This window comes from Fistularia commersonii, chromosome 11, assembly GCF_037954325.1.
Source record: "Fistularia commersonii isolate RoL2024-O1a breed Wild chromosome 11, RoL_Fcom_v1.0, whole genome shotgun sequence".
NCBI lineage: Eukaryota > Metazoa > Chordata > Actinopteri > Syngnathiformes > Fistulariidae > Fistularia > Fistularia commersonii.
The window spans coordinates 10,768,240-10,788,266 of NC_141294.1; the positions used below are offsets into that span (position 1 = coordinate 10,768,240).

The following is a 20,027-nucleotide window of genomic DNA, read 5'->3' on the forward strand; positions in this document are numbered from 1 at the left end:
TTAATATGAAGACATGATAATACTGTGAGAGTGGCTTGTTTGTGTCTTACTGTACATCATTAACATTTAGTCTGTGTTACTTATAATGGTGGCTATTATATCTTTTCTTTTACACATAACAGCTTTATAGCTTTACAGTGGTGCCTGGCTAGGTTTCAGCTTTAATTAAATTGGCCTGGTCATAAGTTGAGATTGGGTTTGATCTTATCCATCTGATCTTGCAAAACTGACTCCCTCTGTGATATTAAACCCATAAACCAGAGCCGTTGTTGGCAACTGATTGCCTGCGGAGCAAAATTAACTGGAAAGCAAAAATGTGTGTCACATTAGAGCACTCTGAAAATTTTAAACAAAGACAAACATCATATTAAGCATCCCGGGCTTATAGTTCAAAGGTTTCTGCTTTGAATCCAACAGGGCCCTTTCAGTATAAAGTGCATGTTCATTTTGTGTAGCAGGAGGTTCATTGAAAACTCTAAAATGTCCATAAGTGAGTGAATCGTTAGATAGATGGATGAACAGACGGATGGACAGACAGTTTTGAGGAACAAAGGTCTGAGTCCAGTTCCAAGTTTGCTGTGGTGTTGTGAGTTTATTGGAGGGTCTAGAACATATTGAGCCTGCGGACACACAGTTGCTCTTGAACCAAAGACTGACCAAGACTGACAAGCTAGAGAACAGGTATACCCAGTCTCAGGGCTGCTGACAGACAGTTAAATCATATAGTGGATGTAGGTTCCTGTCAGTCACAAGCTAAAGATAACTGTTTTTAAACAGGAGGGTGAACTCAGTAGGAAGCAGAGACAGCTCACAGGGGAGCTAAAAACAAAGGGGTGAAGGGGTGGCATTAAGGTCAGGAAACTATGATCAAGAAACTTTGACAAGCATGAGATCAACAAATGGCCCTGAGTGTCCTAGGCATGTCCTGACAAATGTCTTAACAAAGAAAATGAATGTGGTTGTCAATTTTCGTCTTCAATAGATACATAGATAACATTTCATAAATAAAGAGCATAAATAAATATAAAATCATAGCATTTTCACAATGATCAAATATATAGCAGCGTCCCTGTTGGCCTCTGGGATGTGATCGACCAAGGGGTGAGGTATGTAAATAAGGCTGGGGCTGTGGGACGTGAGATGTAATTTCATGAAGTATTATAACTGTGTATAGGGTTTGCTTTGTGTGCATGTGTTCAGTTATGTGTTTTTATGTTATAATAGCATTGTCAAATGTTAATTACTTTCAAAGCTGTGCGTGACGCAGAAGGCCAGCTGAAGCCCTCTCTTATCCAATGTTAGCCTAGGATTGGCTTCAGCATCCCAGCAACGCAGTGTACAGGACATGTGGTACAAAGAATGAATAAATGAATGGATGAATCTTTTTCTTCTTCTTCTTTCGGCTTTTCCCTTCAGGGGTCGCCACAGCGAATCAACCTTCTCCATCTAACCCTATTCTCCGTATCCTCCTCTCTCACACCAACTACCTTCATATCCTCCCTCACTACGTCCGTAAATCTTCTCTTTGGTCTTCCTCAAGACCTCTTGCCTGGCAGCTCCAATTCCAGCATCCGTCTACCAATATATTCTCTACCCCTCCTCTGTATATGACCGAACCATCTCAGTCTGGCTTCTCTTATCTTCTCTCCAAAACATCTAACATGTGCTGTTCCTCTGATAGACTCATTCCTGATCCTATTCATCCCGGTCACTCCCAAGGTGAACCACAACATCTTTGTCTCTGCAACCTCTAGTTCTGCCTCCTGTCTTTTTGTCATTGTAACAGTTTCTAGTCCATACATCATCGCTGGTCTCACCACTGTCTTGTACATCTTTCCTTTTATTCTGGCTGAAAGTCTTCTATCACATAGTACCCCTGACACTTTTCTCCACCCATTCCAACCTGCTTGGACCCGTCTCTTCACCTCTTTTCCACACTCTCTGTTGTTCTGGACTGTTGACCCCAAGTACCTGAAATCCTCCAACTTCTTGATCTCCACTCCCTGTAGCCTCACCGTTCTACCCGAGTTCCTCTCATTCACACACATATATTCTGTCTTGCTGCGACTAACTTTCATTCCTCTCCTTTCCAGAGCATACCTCCACCTCTCTAGATTTTCCTCTACCTGTTAAATGAATGGATGAATGATGAGAGATATTTTAAATAAAGCAAGAATAGTTTTATTAAAATTAAGGTGAGCAGTGTTCACCATTCTTGCTCAAGGCTGACTCAAAAACAGGCATGTCGGTCCCTCTGAGAGTTGAGAAGTACTTTATCTTTATTGTGATTTGAAAAGACCAGCTTTTTGATGTTAAGAGTAAGATCTTAGGCAGCTGACCAAGGTGAAGCTGCACGTGTGACAAAAAGCCGATTACAAAAAAAACAATGTCAAAAAGTGGAGCTCCTTACAACAGACGCCTTCTCTCTATTAGCGTAGCAACGCAGTTGCCGCACGCACTCCAATGTCTTTTGCTAACTCTTGCCTCTTTGCGTCTTTGTTTGCCGACATTTTGATGCTCATTTTGACTTCTCTCTTCAGCTTTAGCCATCTTTCCGCACAGCTCTCTCAGGTTCAAATAGGAAGGGTTGCACAGATGATATGTTTTTGCACCATACAGTAAAATAAAGGGGACCTAGCAGAATATCAACCTTGTGTCGTCACTACCCAGACAGTGTTGAGACAACAGTTGCAACCTACGATTGAAAAGTTTTCTTTGTTTTTTTTTTTTTTTTACAAGGGACAAGTTTTTATTCAAGTATACAAACTAACATATGCTGAGATATTCTATTATTTTTTTTATGTAACTGCTACAATATTGACCCAATATTGACCCAATAGGTCAATATTGAATGGAAAAGTTGAAAGGAAATGAAGAATAAAAGTAAGATTTCAGCCATTCAATAAATTGAGCTTGAGAAATACAATTAGTTTGACATTTCATGAGAAGGAAGATCAAGGGTACATATTAACAGATTGGTTGTCAATTTTAAGCCCCATACCTCAAGTGGCAACATTCAAATTAAAATCTGAAAGTTACAAAAGCACTTACAGGGCCACTGGAAGCACCAGCTAAGTTTGTTTTTTTTTTTTTTTTTTTTTTTTTTTTATCTTTCTATGAAAATTGTAGCATGCAAAATAGGGCTTACAAACCATTGCAACATGATTGACCCTATAGGAAATCCAACTGAAGGGAGAATTTTAAAGAAGTTCGTGCAAAGAACACTGGCCAAAAAAACACGCCGGACTAGCTTTGGTAAAAGAGTACATTCTTATATTCCAGTTGTAATACTTGGTTGTGTTCAACTGGAGTGCTAGCTACAAGGGGGCTACATGTGGCTAAGAAAAGTGTTGACCTCACTATTTTTCTTCAATGACTGTCAACAATGGCTTCAGCATAATATACTCATATACCTCAAGGGTTCTGTGGCATCATGTAACTAAATGAATGCTGCGTGACATTTCAACTTGACAGGCATGGCAATGGCTAAGGTTAATATAGCCTTAATAATTCTCAGTGATTTATAATTAACTTGGGTCTAATCATAGGGCTGTCCCTTGTCCAGGCAGGAGCACATATGCTTTCTTCATTTCACTCAGAAGTATCATACCAAGCATAAAAAAGAAATCCATTTGCTGTTGCTTAAATTCAAAATAACAAAGGAAGGAAGCCAATGGGAAGGTTCATACAGGCCCATCATAGCAATGATGAAAAATATCAGGAAGGTGAAGGCCTAACTGATATGTGTTTGTAAACTTATCTTTCTTATAGTCATAGGTATACAGTATGTGGCATCCAGAGAATGAAGAGCATAGAGAAAGATGTAAAAGGCACAATGGTTATTTAATGTACATACGCTGTGTGCTTCCATGTACCGGTACTGTATACATGTTTGTAAGCCTGCATGTGTTTATTCATTTAATTATTTATATTTTGAATGAGAGATTTATTTTTGGTTACTTCCAGTTGGACTATATTTTGTCTTGGATGGCAGAAGTTGCCATCTTTTGCTGATGAATCTTCAACACTTAGACATCTTTCATCTGATGCCATTAAATTGTTGGCACGGGGTAACCACATAGAATGTTTGGTATATATAGTGGACTGCAAGCTTCACTGGGACATTTTTAAGTCACATTCTTCATGGTCATTATAAAGTTTTTTTTCACTGCAAGCCAGTTATAATAATTTATATATTTTTTTCCAATAGATCATGTGATCTTTTCCAACGAAACTCACAGACCCAGTGCCAACATTGTATCAAAAAGACCATAACAGCATCTATTACTATTACTTTTCTTATCATTATAATTGTCATCATCATCATTATATATTAATTCCATTGTTTTGGTTTTCAAAACATTCAGGTTAAAAAAAAAAACACAACAAAGTGCTGATGATTTTAATTTCTGTTAGCCTTGTAATAAACAGGGGTGACCTGTTAGTTCAAACCCGCGGGATTTTATGTTCAATGTTAAACTGCTTTTAAGATGAATAGTGCAATTAGTAATTTGCTGTACTTGGCTATGAATGAGTAAGTTCCAGTTTGTCCAAACTCTGAACTGATATGTTCTTTATAGAAAATGGACAAAAATGCTGATGTGTTGTTGAGTGTTTGTTCAGTTTTTGACAAACCTTGTCACAAGGCTTCCGTTAAGGGTTGGCTGCAAAGCCTTTTTCTTATTTGCTGCTTGTCTTAAATATCATTATCAGGGTGACTGCAAGGGACTGTGAGTTTTATGTAAATTGCACATAAGCCGATTACAAGTCAGGCAGTTTGGCTGTAAACATTATTTATTTTATGGATTTCCAATTTTCCCAGCCTGATATGATAAAGGGAGAATAATATTATGGCGATTATCTATGCATTGCATTATTGTTGTATGATGGGGGTATTTCTCATGTCACATGAGATTGCATTTTTCCTACACAGACACAGCAAATTTGTCTTCAATGGAAAAAAGGGAGCAACAGAACAGGCCGTTTAGCATGTCAGTACCATCCAGTGTTCTCCTCTTCTTCCTCCTCCTTTTCAACTCAACTATTGCATATAATCAGTCCTTCTTATTTTCAGCGTCCATAGGCAGCACTTGATTAAGGGAGGAGTACAAATATTGGCAAGTCCTCCTTTTTCTCCTAAATTACAATATGTGATCTATGTGTTCAAATGTAAACAGTCACTGCTAGAATAGTAGGACTGTTTTTTGGGAAATATCTCCATTTTTTTTTTTTTTATCTAAAACAGAACATGATCAGACTTCATGGGTCCCTCAGAATTTAAAGGATCTAGATTATTTCCTTAAATCTAAACTTTGAACAGAATATTAATTTCCATTATTACATACAAAAGCATACGTGTGTCCAAAAGAGATTAATACAGACCAGAGACATTTCATTTCCCTTAAATTTTTCCCTTAAATCCCTTCTTGCTCTACATTTTTTTTATGCAGGAATACTTCAAAATACTTCTTCAAATGTTCATTGTAGTCTTTAAACTAGCTCTGACTTGTTCTGAAGCACAGATTGCTTAGTTTACAAAAAAAGCCGAACCAAATGTCTACACAAAGGAAGCAGGAGCGAAAACAATTGTACCTCCTTTTTTGGTCACTTGTGTCAATCTGTTAATACTCCCTACAGACATTGTGGATGGGTGTGTTTTTACTTTACTTAGTTAAAGATTTTCAAACTACCTATATCGTGTTTATTGTGAAGCCAACAAACTCTTTTCAGAAAAATAGTTCCAAAAGAACAGGAATGCATTAGCATGGAAAAAGGATGGAGGTTTTGCAGAAGATAATATGCGACCCCAACATCACACCAACTCTGATTGACAGCTTTGTTTTACAGTCTCAATGAACGGTTTACACCCCTAAGTCGTTTATCAGTATTCCCGGTTGGATTAAAAAAAAATAGTATTACCCGTTGCGGATTGAAAGTTGATGCTTCAGTTGAAAGATTTTAGTATCTAAATTGGAATTTAATGGTGATTGATGTGGGAACATTATTTCCCATTCTCACTATTATTGGGACAGCTTCTGATCACAGCTAACTGCAGTAGCAGCCAAACCTTTCAGTGGCTATGGTAACAGAGAAAAGTCCCATTGAGTTGAAAAGAGCTATCTGAATTAGTTCTGGGACCTGATCAGGATGTCTCCCTGACTGGGCTTTATCCAAACAGGGTGGTGAACCATTCTCAGGGGATTTCATGTCCTGGGTAACTGAGCACATCCCAGGATCCTCCATGGGGAGATACCAAATATGACTATGAAAATGAGGTCTGCTTTTTTTGGACGTTCCTAAAAAAACTCAATTAATGGTTGAACTATCATTCGGAGTAAATATTTGACGACAATCCCCAATGTAACTAAAATTGCTTTAATCGCTTAACTTAATTTTACTCAGTTTGAAAATGCATGAGGGCTGGTGCATGACATATTTTAATATTGACATGAAGTCTTTCAGTTAAAAAGGTTTGAGGAAGATAAATTGTATTTTGCACCCTCATAATCCTTGACCAATACTTATTTGCACTTTATGCCACTCCAGCAGGTATTTTATATAAATATATATATGTCTACTGTGCAAGATCCTAAATCTCAACTAAGCACCCATGCCCCTCACCCACCCAAATGTGAATTGATAAGCTTGATTTGGGGGATTTTAATGAATTCAGAACCACAGAAGGTCGATCCCCATCTGGATCTGCCCTGAGAGCCAAGACTAGTTGCTGTATTTGTGCAGATTTTAAAAGGGATTGAACCTTAGAAAATAGTGTGTGTGTGTGTGTGTGTGTGTGTGTGTGTGTGTGTGTGTGTGTGTGTGTGTGTGTGTGTGTGTGTGTGTGTGTGTGTGTCTTTTCTATTTTTGGAGACATAATGTGTAACTCATTGATGTAAGTAACTTGTGTTGTTAAGGATGTTGATTGCTGTGAAATCCAGATGCCCCCTGCCCAACATATACATATATACAGGGTGTGTGGAAGAGCTAGCACACACAAAAAAAAAAAATCAGCCCTTAAATAAAATTATGAGGTTATGCTTTTCGTCAACACAGTCATAGCAAAAAAATGACAATAAATAATCAAACTTTTACAGATTTTCAATTCATTTCTTAAAAACACCCAGTTGCTTGACAAACTCTAGCAACTGTACTCATTCTAAACATACAAGTTAAAAGGTTAACATTTTAATCTTTATGAAAAATGTTTAAATAAAATTGTAATCATTTCTTATCGTCAAGATGAACAGGTTATATTTTTCAGCTGGTATCCAATGTTCTTTATGAAATAAGAACTTTTGTAAAAGTACCGCATTTCAAAGGTGTTAAAAATCAAGTGTCAAGAAAGGGGGGGGCAGTTCACAGAGGTTTCTAAAATAACAATGTGAATATTGTGTGGTTCGGATTAGGTTTTTATAATTGTAAATATATTTATATTGTTGTAATGAAAGCCAACAATAAAAAAAATGCAATTATTGTTTAATTTTAAATTATAGATATTCAGAAATCATTTAGATAAATTACATAATGGTATTTATGAATGCCTTCAGTTGCAAATGACATTTGATTATGCTCGGCATTTGATTTAAACAAGTATTTGTTTACAATTTGTAAGACGGTGCATCATCAAATAACAGTTAAGGCAGTTGTCATTTGTGCGTACACAAGGTCTAGGTAATTCTGTGTTTGGTAAAAGAGTACCGCCAAATTCAGGTGAGGTAATAGTGATGAATCACACGTGTTTGTTTAGAACGATCCAATTCAAGCAGAGATATGTATATTTGCAATGTTTGTGCGAAAACCCAACCCTCAGTTGCAATCATTTGTCTCTCAGTCTGCTTTGAAAACCACTGTCTTTGTCACACTAAGCCTTTTTTGATCCCCTTCGCCGTGCCACCCCTCCTCACCCCACCACCTTCCGCCTACCCCCCTACATCAGCCAAATAACTTCAGCCCTGGGATGAGCACACAGAAGTAATGGAAAGAGAAGGTGCATGTAAGAGAAAGGGAAGGAGGGGCTGCGCGTACATAGAAAAGGAGGAACTCTGCGCTGTCAGACAGAGCAAAGAGGGGAGTGCGGTGGAAAAAGTTTAGAAGGCGTAGTTTAGCAGCAAATGCGTGAGAGAAGCTGGGGAATCTGTGGTGGCCAGCTGCAAGAGGGGAGATAGCGCAGAAAGGCTTTTAATTCTCAATCCCCACAGAGCCTTTGAAAATTACCAATCTTCTTATCACAGACGCAGGGCTGCTTATGCAAATTGTTGTGGAGTGGAACATTTAAACGGAAAATTACTCGACAGCATTCCCCCCCTTTGCCTCTACCCCGCTCCCTCTCTCTTCCACACAAAAAGCCTGTTTTGAGTCTCAGATAAGAAGATGAATTGCTCTCTCCGTGCTTTGAAGCGCGTCAGGATTTAAAGACTTCAGCCTCAGCTCTGGTCTAACGTCGCCGCTGCAGCTCTCTTTGTAGCAGAAAAAGGCCGGGACGGGAAAAAAACTGGAAAAAAAGCATTTCGAAACAACATAGATTCTTGATCCGACAAAACATCTGCTCGCCCAAGGAGACAAGGAGCAGGGAAATATTTAAAAATTTCATAACCTCTGCGCTGTGCTTGATTAACTGATTTTTCTCATTCAACTCAGTCCGCTCCTTTTTTCCCCCAGAAAAAAAGCGATCAACGGAAGCTCATTTGTTGCATGGGGAAAGTCTTGAAATCACACAAGCAACATGAGATATGATGAAACATGGATGAAAACTGTATCTGTAATTAAAATTAAAACAAGGCAGTGAAATCAAATTAATTTTGAATAATCTGCTGAGGCCAAGCAGTTCGTGGTGAACAAGTTATGTCCCAAGGAAAAGTACAAATGTGTCCTTCCATTATCTGGTAAAAGTCCACACATTTTGAGCAGCTGATCAATCAAAACAGTAGCACATCAGAAGAGCTGAGGTATTTTTTGCCACTTTGTAACATTCAGAAAAAAAATAAAATAAAATCTTAAATTCGTCAAAAGAAATTGTCTTCCAGTGATATATTTTTTCATTTTTTACATAGTCAAGAGACATAGAGACACAAAGATAACCCAAAATAAGTAAATATAACTTATCTGTATATGTATCAATATCTAAACTGTGTATTTGTATAGTTATATTTATACACAAATACAGTATATATGTCTTAAGTACATTAGATTTTTCGCCAGCTCTATGTATTATTTATTTATTTACATATTTTGTTTATATATACACTTATTTATAAATATATTCTAAACCCTTTTCATTTCTCCAAGATTCAGTTGAAAAAGACTGCTTTCCCCACAGCAGTCGGTTTTTTAACTCCTGTAATTCTGCACTTTGGTCTTCAAAAGGGAGATTTATTTTTTTTCTCTCGCAGCAAAATGACAAATTGTCCGAATGTTAGTAATTCACGTGTAATACAAAACTTTGAACATGTCATTTTGTGTGCAGGACTGCGTGTGCGTGTATGTGTGTGCGGGCGCATTTGTTTATGTGTGTATATATGCATGTGTGTGTGTGTGTGTGTGTGTGTGTGTGTGTGTGTGTGTGTGTGTGTGTGTGTGTGTGTGTGTGTGTTGTAGGCACAATGCATCACATCTATCTGGTAGACAATGTCGACAATGTTTTGTTTAATGGGGTGTAATTGTGTGCAAAAAACGCATATGGAGACACTAAGAGGTATGTGCCTTTGAGACAGGAACAAAAATTAAAATTGAAATTAATAGCCCCACTGTGGCTGTGCATATATTAAATAAGACAAGGACGCACATGTGGTAATTGTCAGCTCCATATTGAAGATATCTTATTGTTCAATGTTCCTTTTTGGTTAATTATGGCAAAATGACTTTAAGGGAGGGGTTTGGGTAACCAAATAGATCAGTGGAATTACTGTAAAATCCTTTTTTTTCTACCAAATTTAAAAAAAAAATGTATGCTTGACTCTTCACAAATGGTCATATCCCAGGTTTAATGACTGCTGGTATATTGGTATATGTTGTGCATCGCGCAAAACTGGGAAGACATGTGACCAAATGAAAAGTCCTCTGGAAATTATATTTTTCATCACTTGTCTACCACATACAGGGCTCCATTAAAGACTGATTTGCCTTGCTTCATATTTAAGCAGAGTTAAGTGTCCGGCAGGCTGCGTTTAATGGTTCACCCCACCCTCATTCTCATATTTTGTTTTGTTTTGTTTTTCCCTGCAGAGGCAGCTGAGGAAGAGGAAATGCTACCTCCTTGTGGCTGTAGCCATCGTTCTCACTGTTCTCATAATCATCATTGCCGTCTCAGCAAGAAATTGAGACTGTAAGTGTTCCTCTATATCGCCTCATTCATGTAATGCCACGAGTGGTTTGCGCTGCCATCGGGATTGACGTAATCACACCGCAGCACTTTAAACACAAACTCAAATGCATTTATATTTGCTGTCCGCTGTCTGACACTTTTTTCCCCCTTCATGTGAATACTAGTCACATTCATGAGCCAAAAAAAAGGCGTAACACATGATCCGGCTGGACAATGTTAGAACCAGTCTCTGCTTAAATAACTTCCCTTGTATTATCAACCAATATTTCCTAATGTGTACGTGTAAATTAACACATGCATATTCTTTCTGAACTGTGGTGCGTGGTGTGCATTGTCAATACTTCAGGGGATGGGCTGATGAACTACTAAGCACCTGAAGTCTGTGCAATTTGATGACAATTCTAAATATCCAGTTCATTATTTCAAATCCTTGTAAAATGTACTGTTCGTCATCGAGGATGAGATGAGCGGTGATTCTCCCCACATGTTCAACAGTTTGCTGTAGAGGTCAGCAAAGTGGCAACTGATTTGTCATATTTCAAACCATATTACTCAGAAAGCCTTCTTGGAAGATACCTTTTTCGGCACTGATGCCCCCCTATTTTTCACTGACGAGAGAGGAAAAAAAATGCTGTAGCATAAGACTAAAACATGGTATTAATGAAAAACCTGAAAGAATCCATGTTCCAGGGGCAATTAGGCCACGGTAAGGTGCCGCAGTCGGTGGTCAACATTCACGTAGCTGGTGTCTATTAGATGCACCAGGAACTAAATGGTGCGAGAAAGTGCAGGGGGTGGGAATCCTCATTGTGAGAGCTTTTAATAGGCAGGCTAATATTACTTCAGGCAGAGGTGCCGGTGCACAGGCTTACAGGAATGTTGGGACAAAATGATTAAATATGTGCTTTGAGCTGTACTCCAATGCATTCTGAAAGTTAAAATTTATATGTCGGCCAATGCAGGGAACATTCAGGTGTCTGGAAAAATATGTATTATACAGTATATTAGCTCTGCCGCGGGAATGACATCTTATGATTTTCATCCGCTGACCAAGACCGCGTCAAAATCAATTAAAAGGTTGCGATCCTAGCTACTGAGAGCATAAGGAATGCTGTGACACTGTGACATAATATTTGATGAATGTAAGCCTTGACGGCATTTACTAGCTATGTTTTTTGTGTTAAACTAAAATGAATCAACAGAAGCCAAAGGGAAACCATCGCTAAGTCAGTCAATCAATTATGTTCTGGAAGAACTGAAAATGATCAAATGATTAATGTGTCTGTTCTGATGCCTAAGTGAATATATGTCACACAAGTGTGTCAAAACAAAAAATTGATACTGGCAATTCAACACATGAATTACCAAAAAAATATGAACCTGCTGAAAAAGAGAAAAAATCAAAAATGGAAGACTTCTTGATAAATCTACTATTCCATTTGTTGCAAAACGCTGATTAAATTACAATAGGAACATATGATAAGACAATTACCTCATTTGCTTAATTTTGCAGCCCTGATTCTTTCCTTGCATACTGTTACAGTGCTGCCAATAGAAGAATCATAATGTTTGAATCTGTACTGTCTTTTTAATTTTATTCATTAGATTAGCAGCTCTTCATGTTTACTGATGAACACATGTGATTTAGTAGAGGCTGCAGGATTCTGAGTGTATGTATTTATCTATGTAGATATGTATGTGTGTGTTCATGTGTGCTCACTGTGCTGCGTGAGTTTAGCAGAGGCTATGGTTTATTACCACAGCAGAGCAGTCATAATCCTGGCAAAGTCAACAACTCCTTATAGCAGGGATCCAATTGAATACATTTGGCTTCCGTTGCAGGAACAACTTCATTTTACTGCAATAACTGCCCAGTTGTTTTAATTAACTGTAGAACTCGACAAATATATGAACACAGTCTCCTCAGATTTACATTCCGCTGGCAGAGGACAGACTTTATAAGAATATCTTCTGCACTAAATCCAGAATTTTACACTGAGCGAACTAATTCCAAATTCATATACGTCCAGTATTCCCATAGAAATAGTTTCTCTGATAATCTACATTACTACATTAATGATAAAGAATTGATTGTGACTTTCAGTATTTGTACAGTATATTACATTTTTTTTATTACACAATACATGTGGAGTGCTGACATGATGCAAATTGATTCATCGAAGGATGTATTAATTCGGTACTGTAATATGTATTGTATTCTTAAAAAAGGGATAGTTTTATTGAATACATTACTTGTTAAAATGTATTAAAACACACACTGTCATTAATTACATTAATAATTGATTTGTCAACTGATTCAAGAAATTAATAGGGATTTTGAAGAACCCCTTTCTATTCATCTAGCTGGCCCCACGAGCTCAATGAAGTTTCTCTGCACCTTATAGATGGGCTTGAGTTACTTTATGGACCCTCCAGACATGTTTATAACTGAACATGATTATACGTGAAAATAATTTCTATGTTTGTAGCTCTTAATGGTGTTGCCACCTTAACACACTACTGACTTGCAACAGAAGAGATTAGGCCTTTATATATGTTTAAGACATGAAATATAATACCAATGCGTGTCTCCAAGGTTTCCACTGCAAAATCTTATATCACTTTAATTACTTCTTAATGGGAAGAGAAATGTTAACATCCGAGGGTCCACTCTGGCAGTGCATTTCATTCTACCATCTTACAAAAAAAAAAATGTGGGCAGTTGAAAAAATTAGATTTAATGGAATCAGTGTTGAGTTTAACAATGAAACTCCAGCTGGGGTTTGAATATTTGAATTGAGAATGCATTTGTTGTCTCACGGTAACTTGTTGGTCTTTAGTGGTGTCCAAATGGATGTTATACCAATATGACCAATATGTGAAATGGTCAGGTTGGGAAAAAAATGATCTGAAAATAATGATTATGTACATATAGAGTGTTTTAGGTTTGTGTTTTCAAATTAAAAATATATTTGGTAAATATCCAAAGTTTTTCTCCACCCTGGGCAGCTCCAAGCAGAGGAAATCTATTGCAAAGTCTGATTAATATTGTAAATAAGTGGCTAAGTAGTATTCCATTCAGTTGTCTAGTCACACATATATTGCACACTCTTTCTGTAAAGGTCACCGTCTGTTGTTCAAAGCAATGAAACCCTGAGATCCTTATTCTCCTTCTTTTCATTTTTGGTGTACTTGTTATATTGCCCTGGACTGCCTTGTGCAAATAATGTCTCACAAGCATCAGGTTTGATTTTTGCCCTGCAGTCATGTGATAAAATCTGAGTAACTTGTAAAGATCTTGCAGAAAGAGCTGCTGGGGTTTGATCAGCAAAGCCGCAAAATTAATACCCGGATGGGGGATGTTTAAATATCCCATAATGTTGGTTCCAATATATTCAGACACTTGCTAAAGCCCATATGAATGAAACCAAGATATAGTATGTTTGTATATTCCACTCCCTGAACTGTGCACTGAAGGCTTCACTTTTAAATCTAATTCTCTATGTGTGACAGTGGATCATGGCAGATTAGGTTTTTTTTTTAACAAATGTGCACTTTTGACACACGAATAACACTTGTTGCATGAAACATCCTCTTTGCTTTCAGTGTGGGACTTCTGGACAGAAATATAAAAAAGGTTACCCTTGCTCCAAAACTATACACTTAACCTGTGTCAGAATTAGTATGTGACAAGAGTGATGTCTTGTCTTTCACCGATGACTGGTGAATACACTTAGCAGAAACAATCGCGTTAGCCCTTATTTGTTTTTCTGGCATGACAGAGAGCAAGAAAAAGTGAATGAAAGAAAAATGGAGAGCAGATGCAGGAGAGGCAGAAAAGAGGCCAGCTAGTTCCATAGATCAGTTTAATGAGGGTGACAATGACAGAAATAACTGGGGAGCCACTTCTGCTCTCAAATCAATAGCCTGGCTCTTTATGGCACTCTCAATAACGGTGTAACGGCACCCTGACACTTATTCTTTTACGAATGATGTGTCTGGCACGGCCCTCACAGCTTGTTTACACGCATTTAGGCAGATTTTTCAATATGCATAGCAATGCCATTTGGTTGTGTAGTTTTCTTCTGGAGTAGCTGTGGCAGAGAAAAAATAAACAGCAACTGTTCCTTTGTTTACGGATTAAGGATTTTTATCAAAAAATAACTAAAATGTTTTGATGTATATAGAAGTAATTAACATATGCCATATGTGACTAAGGCAATGCTGTTCCCAAAGAGCAGAAATTAGAAAACAGTAGGATTCCCACAAAACAAAATGTGCTTATACATTAATATCTATTTTTTTTTTTCAGAAACTGTGTTGTATGTTTAGAACTGTATTTTACTGTACTGTATAGAATAGTTCAGCTGACCCTTTGAAGGTCCTGCATCCCTTTACTTTGCGTTTTAAAAGGTTGGTAGTGTTATCTTAAGTGATGTGTTTATGATGTTCAGGCTGCTGCCACTCCCCTAATTCATCCATAATTAGATACTCTCCCGGAAGAACACAGAGGAGGCATCTTTCTGAACCTTGCTCTGTTGTCGCAGTTTACTGTGCAAAGCAGGAAAATTGAAAAAAAAGAAACAAAAAATATACATATTTTTACAAAAATGTTGTTCCTGTTAAAACTGATTGAATAAATAGATTGCACAGCCTCTTAGTTTGAAAATTGTTGCAGTCATGTCAGTGGTATTTTTGGAGACTCATTTGTATATTTCTGAGTTAGTGGTGTTTACAGAAGACTGTCAACCAGAATAGACAGAAAAAACAGAGATATGTGCAGTACCCCTCAGATATTTCAGACTATTTAACAGTCTTTCTTGAAAGAAGATCATGTTACAATCTACAAGTTAGATTCTACATAAACATGGATGACATCTTTTGCCTTGATATAAATAATGCAAGACAAGAGTAATAATGTCATACAGAATAACACATATTTCATATTATTGACTCTTAGTTGCTAATTATATGTTTTTATCATTCCTTTATGTTGCAATTTATGCAAATGGTAGTATGGTTGATAACCTGTATTGTTGAGATTTATTGTTTCTTCTTCTTTTCTTTCCAACTGCAACCAATTATTTTCCCTGCCATAAGTCAATAAACTTTATTAATGATGCAAAGAACATTGACATTTGTTTTGTGTGCCTTTTTAGAAGTTCCTTTGCCACCCAATATTATATTATTGATCTTCAAACAATCAATCATCTTCCCCCTTCATGTGCTTTTAAGGTTGTGTTTTTTTTTTCTTTCTTCTTTTGCATTGAAACCAAATAGGACATGACAACAGCACTGACAAGGCTGATAAGTTTTCATCGTCAATTCAGCAACCTAGCAAACAGCCAAGGGACAGTTGTAACAACACGAAGAACCCAGAGCTCATTTTTTATTTTTAATGTAAATGAAGTCTGAGTCTCTGCCATTGTTATGGTTTTCTATAGCACCTTACCTGCCACTGGTATCTGATAATGAGTGTGAATTAGACAGCATGTGGTAAAGTGCTTTGAATAAAGTAAGGTATGGTTCCATAAACTAATTGTATAGTCATTAGCCACAATTTGTTGACATAGTGTATTCTGATGTTTCAGCATGTTGCATAAATTGTTAGCTCTACTGCTGAGCATTTCATTCCTGAATTGCATATTGTAGTGACTAATGTTTTCCCCTCTGGTGGGTGTGATATTCAGACTGTGACTCATCACAATCTGTCTGAAATTTTGCTTCACATTTTCCTTTTTTCTTTTGAGTGGAACAGGGAACACAGCCAGATTCCATGGGTACCCCTTTGGGGCAACTGACCATGTTTTTTTAAATGAAAATAGTTACACATCAACAGAGGCGGGCAAATGGTTTATAAACAAAGTGTCTTGATTTGATGATGATGGCTTTTACAGCCAGTTAAACACAGGACCAGCTCACAACATCTAAAATCATTCGACCAAGGAAGTCTTTGGCTTACATGTTTTTCAAACCTGTCAATGGCTGTTGTTGGTCTTTGTACTGTTTAAGAAGCTCTTCTATTTTCGGTCCAATTTATTTCACAAATGGTGTAAATTTTACATCACAAGTACTCTTACATTAATGGAATCAATCCTATTCTTCACCTGTGCAAAACCTGTCTCCCTCTTTGCAGCAGCTCTACCCCCAAGCAAAAATACTGTTAATTAATTCTTTTGCAGGGGAAACTATAAGTTTTACCTCAATGAAATGTAAACCCAATTTCCATAATTGGAAAACAAAGCAATTTATCATTTATTTTTTCATTAGTAAAAAAAATCTGTCATCAAAAGAATAAAAAAACACAACTTCAGTGACAAAAGCCTAAAAATATAAAAACATCTGCAATCTGTCCAACTAAAGTTGCTGGTTGTAGTAGTTTTTACTTGTTATCAATAATTAGCTTTTGGGCAACATTTGGATAACTATTGTAACCATTCCTGAGATTAAAATACCATTTTGAGTAATAAATAAAAAAAAACTATCACAATTGTATTATTATTGAGCTGGGTAGTGAATTTGAATAACTATTGATATCAATAATTCATATCAGTAATTAGTAGTTAAATTGTGTGTAAGGAATGATATGATTGTATAGAAAGGATCTTCTTTGATAATAAAATTTGTTTTTGTTATGCTGTGATCTGGGAAACAAGTTATGATTCAGTCTTTAATGGTTTAATGTCTCTATATGTGGCCCCTATACGTGATTGACTAGCTGCAGGTAGGCCAGGCCAGGATAACCCCCTCTCACCCAGTGACAGCTTTAATAGGCTCCAGCACCCCACAACCCTGAATGCAGGGTATAAATGGTGGTATGGAGTGGTATAAATAATGAATTAAAAAAAAAAAATACATACATGCTGTACATTAAAAGGAAAAAAGGATAATTGGAGAATACATACACACAGGAATATATAAATACTGTATATATGTGTGTTTATGTGAGTATACATACACACACACACACACACACACACACACACACAAACACACACACATATATATATATATATATATATATATATATATATATATATATATATATATATATATATATATATATATATTTATATTTATATATGCACACTCTCTTGGTTGTCCACCGTGTATGAAGATGACAATCCTGCCTCTGCTACGAGTCTTGCTGTGAGAGTCCCATCCTTGTCTGCCAAAGTCAGAGCAGGTGAATCCATAGGCTGGGGGTATAGATATGGTGCTGGCTTCATATCTCCCTTTGTGTTTATTTGTCCGTCTATCAGTTTGGTCCTCCTTAAGTTTGTGCACTCGTTGCACAAGACAGCCTCAGCCAGGTGGAGCGCTGGGTTGTGGCTTCCTCCAGCCGGGTTGGCTTCAGGCTACACTTCTTCACCAGGATTTTCAGTTGGACTTTGTATTGCTTTTTCTGGCCACCAGCAGAGCGGTGGCCAAGATGTAATTGTCTCTAAAGAACTTTCCGTGGCAGCCAATCTTCGGGCGTCCTGATGACATGGCCAACCCAACAGAGTTGGTGCCGGGCAACTCTGGCCTCAATACTGATCCAGTTGGTCTTGCAGAGTATCATTGTATGGGGGACGCAGTCCCTCCAGTATATACCTAGGATGCATTGTAGGCATCTAATGTGGAAGTCCTCGGGCATCCTTATGTGTGATGCATACAGTGTCCATGTTTGACAACTGTAGAGGAGTGTTGTTTGGACTACTGCCTGGTACGTTGTTTAGTGTGGAGGTTGAAGTCTTTGTTCGTAAAGATGCTTGATTGATCTGGGATCATTTGAGAGGAATATGCTGAGGTATTTAAAAGATTCTTTAATTGGAAGGTACTGGTCTAAGATGGTGAAGGCTGGTTAGTGAGTTGCGGGATTAGCTGCTCTCTGGTACAGTTCCTCAATCTTTACTTTTGTAGATGGGGATGATGTTTGCGTCTGTTCACTGTTAAGGGACTTTTTCTTACTGCCAGATGCCTGTAATAAAGGGGTAAACTGTGCGAGTGCAGAGGTACCTTCCATGTTTGAAGATCTCTGCAGCAATATTATCAGGGCCAGGGCCCTTGTTATTCTTCAGCGATCTTACTGCACATCTAATCTCCTAAAAGCTTTGAGGGATGATCTTTAGGGCAGCCAGGTAACTCATCCAACACTGAGGTACCAGGCTCTATTTCCCTCAGGTTTCCAGCCAATGAATGGCAAAAAATGTCCAAATCTATAGGGTTTTCAAACCGGGTACAGTCAAACCTGTTCTTGTCTGACCTCTGGGGATGGTTGGCGGGACGTATTTTCATATGGAGCTTGATTATAATTAGTCGATGGTCTGTCAAGCACTCTGCACCTCTCATTGCACAGGTAGGCATGATGTCTTTTATATCAGAAAGTCTCACAATGATGTAGCCCAACAAGTCCCAATGTTTGGAGTATGAGTGCATTCAGGATATTTTGTGTTTATTTTTGAGCTGGAAGAGGGTGGTTGTGATGGTCAAGTCGTGCTCAACAGAGAGACTTAACAGCCGCGGGCAATTGGCATCAACCTGAGAGATATCATGATTCCCAATGACTCCATTCCACACCTTGCTGTCCTTCCCCACTCTGGCATTGAGAACATCCAACAAGAAGACCTTGTCCTCCTTGGGTATCTGATGGAGAGTATTATCTAATGCTCAGTAGAAGTGGTCCTTCACATCATCCTTTGATGGAAGAGTTGGAGCATAAACACTCAGAAGGTTGGCATATCACTTCTTGGCCAGAGGGACATAAGCCTTTCACTAATCCCAGTTGGTGTATCTGGGAGTCTCAGTAGAAATGTGTTTTTATTTCCAGTCCCACAATGTGCTGTCCTTTCCAGAAGAAGGTGTAACCCTGCCCTATTTCCTTCTGGGAGCCTTTATCTAGGAATTTGGTTTCACTAATAGCAACAATGTCAACATTGTAGCGGTTAAGTTCTGCTGCAATGAGTGCAGTTTTTCTCTGCAGCCTGTCACTGACTCCATCAGTGTCCATCAATGTATGTTCCATGTAGCCAGTTTGGGAGGGATTATTTTCTTCTCTTTATTTCAGCCGGTAGGTGGAATGTTCCGATAGGTGCGGTTCCCTATCCAGGAAGTTCTGAGTGGACAATTTTTAGGCCAACGGTTCGAGGCCCCTACCCTATTGGGGTTAGCAGTGTGGCTCCTAAATAGGGCTGCTTAGATGCACATGGGTCTGCTGGGAGCAGCTGCCTCTCAACCCCAGCTGCTCACGACCATAGGTAGCCCTGTGCTGCTGGTGTGCAGGGTTCTGTCTTGGAGCTCCCAGCACATTCAGACCTAATCCTGTCACCAGACACCCGGGATGCGCATGTCCCAGCAGAACTTCTTCATTGCAGGAGGGCGCAATCCATCGACAAGGGGGTCCCAAGATAACCAGCACTCTCTAGCAATTGCAGGGAGCTGCCAGAGATCCAGTTTTCAGGAGTACCGCCTAACATGTGCTACCAGCAAGAAACTTTTCCGTCGGGGTGTTCTCCCTTAGCCTTTTGTCATCCCAGACTCACCCACAAGGCATTGGGGCAGATGATGATAGGTGCCAAGGTGTATCCACTAGGGTGGGCCTGCACACGAAATCTATGGGGCCAAATACTACTTCCAGATCCCCTGCCAAGTTAGCCTGGAATACAAGGCCCCAGTTACTTTGTGTGCCACGAGGAGGCCTGGCTGGAATCTTGGTGATGGAGAG

The 20,027-nt window shown here is 38.3% G+C and overlaps 1 protein-coding gene across 1 annotated transcript in view; it reads left to right on the top strand.

The window, feature by feature from the left end:
* The window catches only part of tsnare1 (T-SNARE Domain Containing 1), a 138,079-nt gene that overhangs the window by 107,765 nt on the left and 10,287 nt on the right, over positions 1–20,027 (top strand). Inside the window, exon 11 of the mRNA XM_086154904.1 lies at positions 10,222–10,321. Within this exon, the coding sequence (XP_086011030.1) occupies positions 10,222–10,317 (96 nt within the window). The 3' untranslated portion in view covers positions 10,318–10,321. The remainder of the gene's footprint in view (positions 1–10,221; positions 10,322–20,027) is intronic.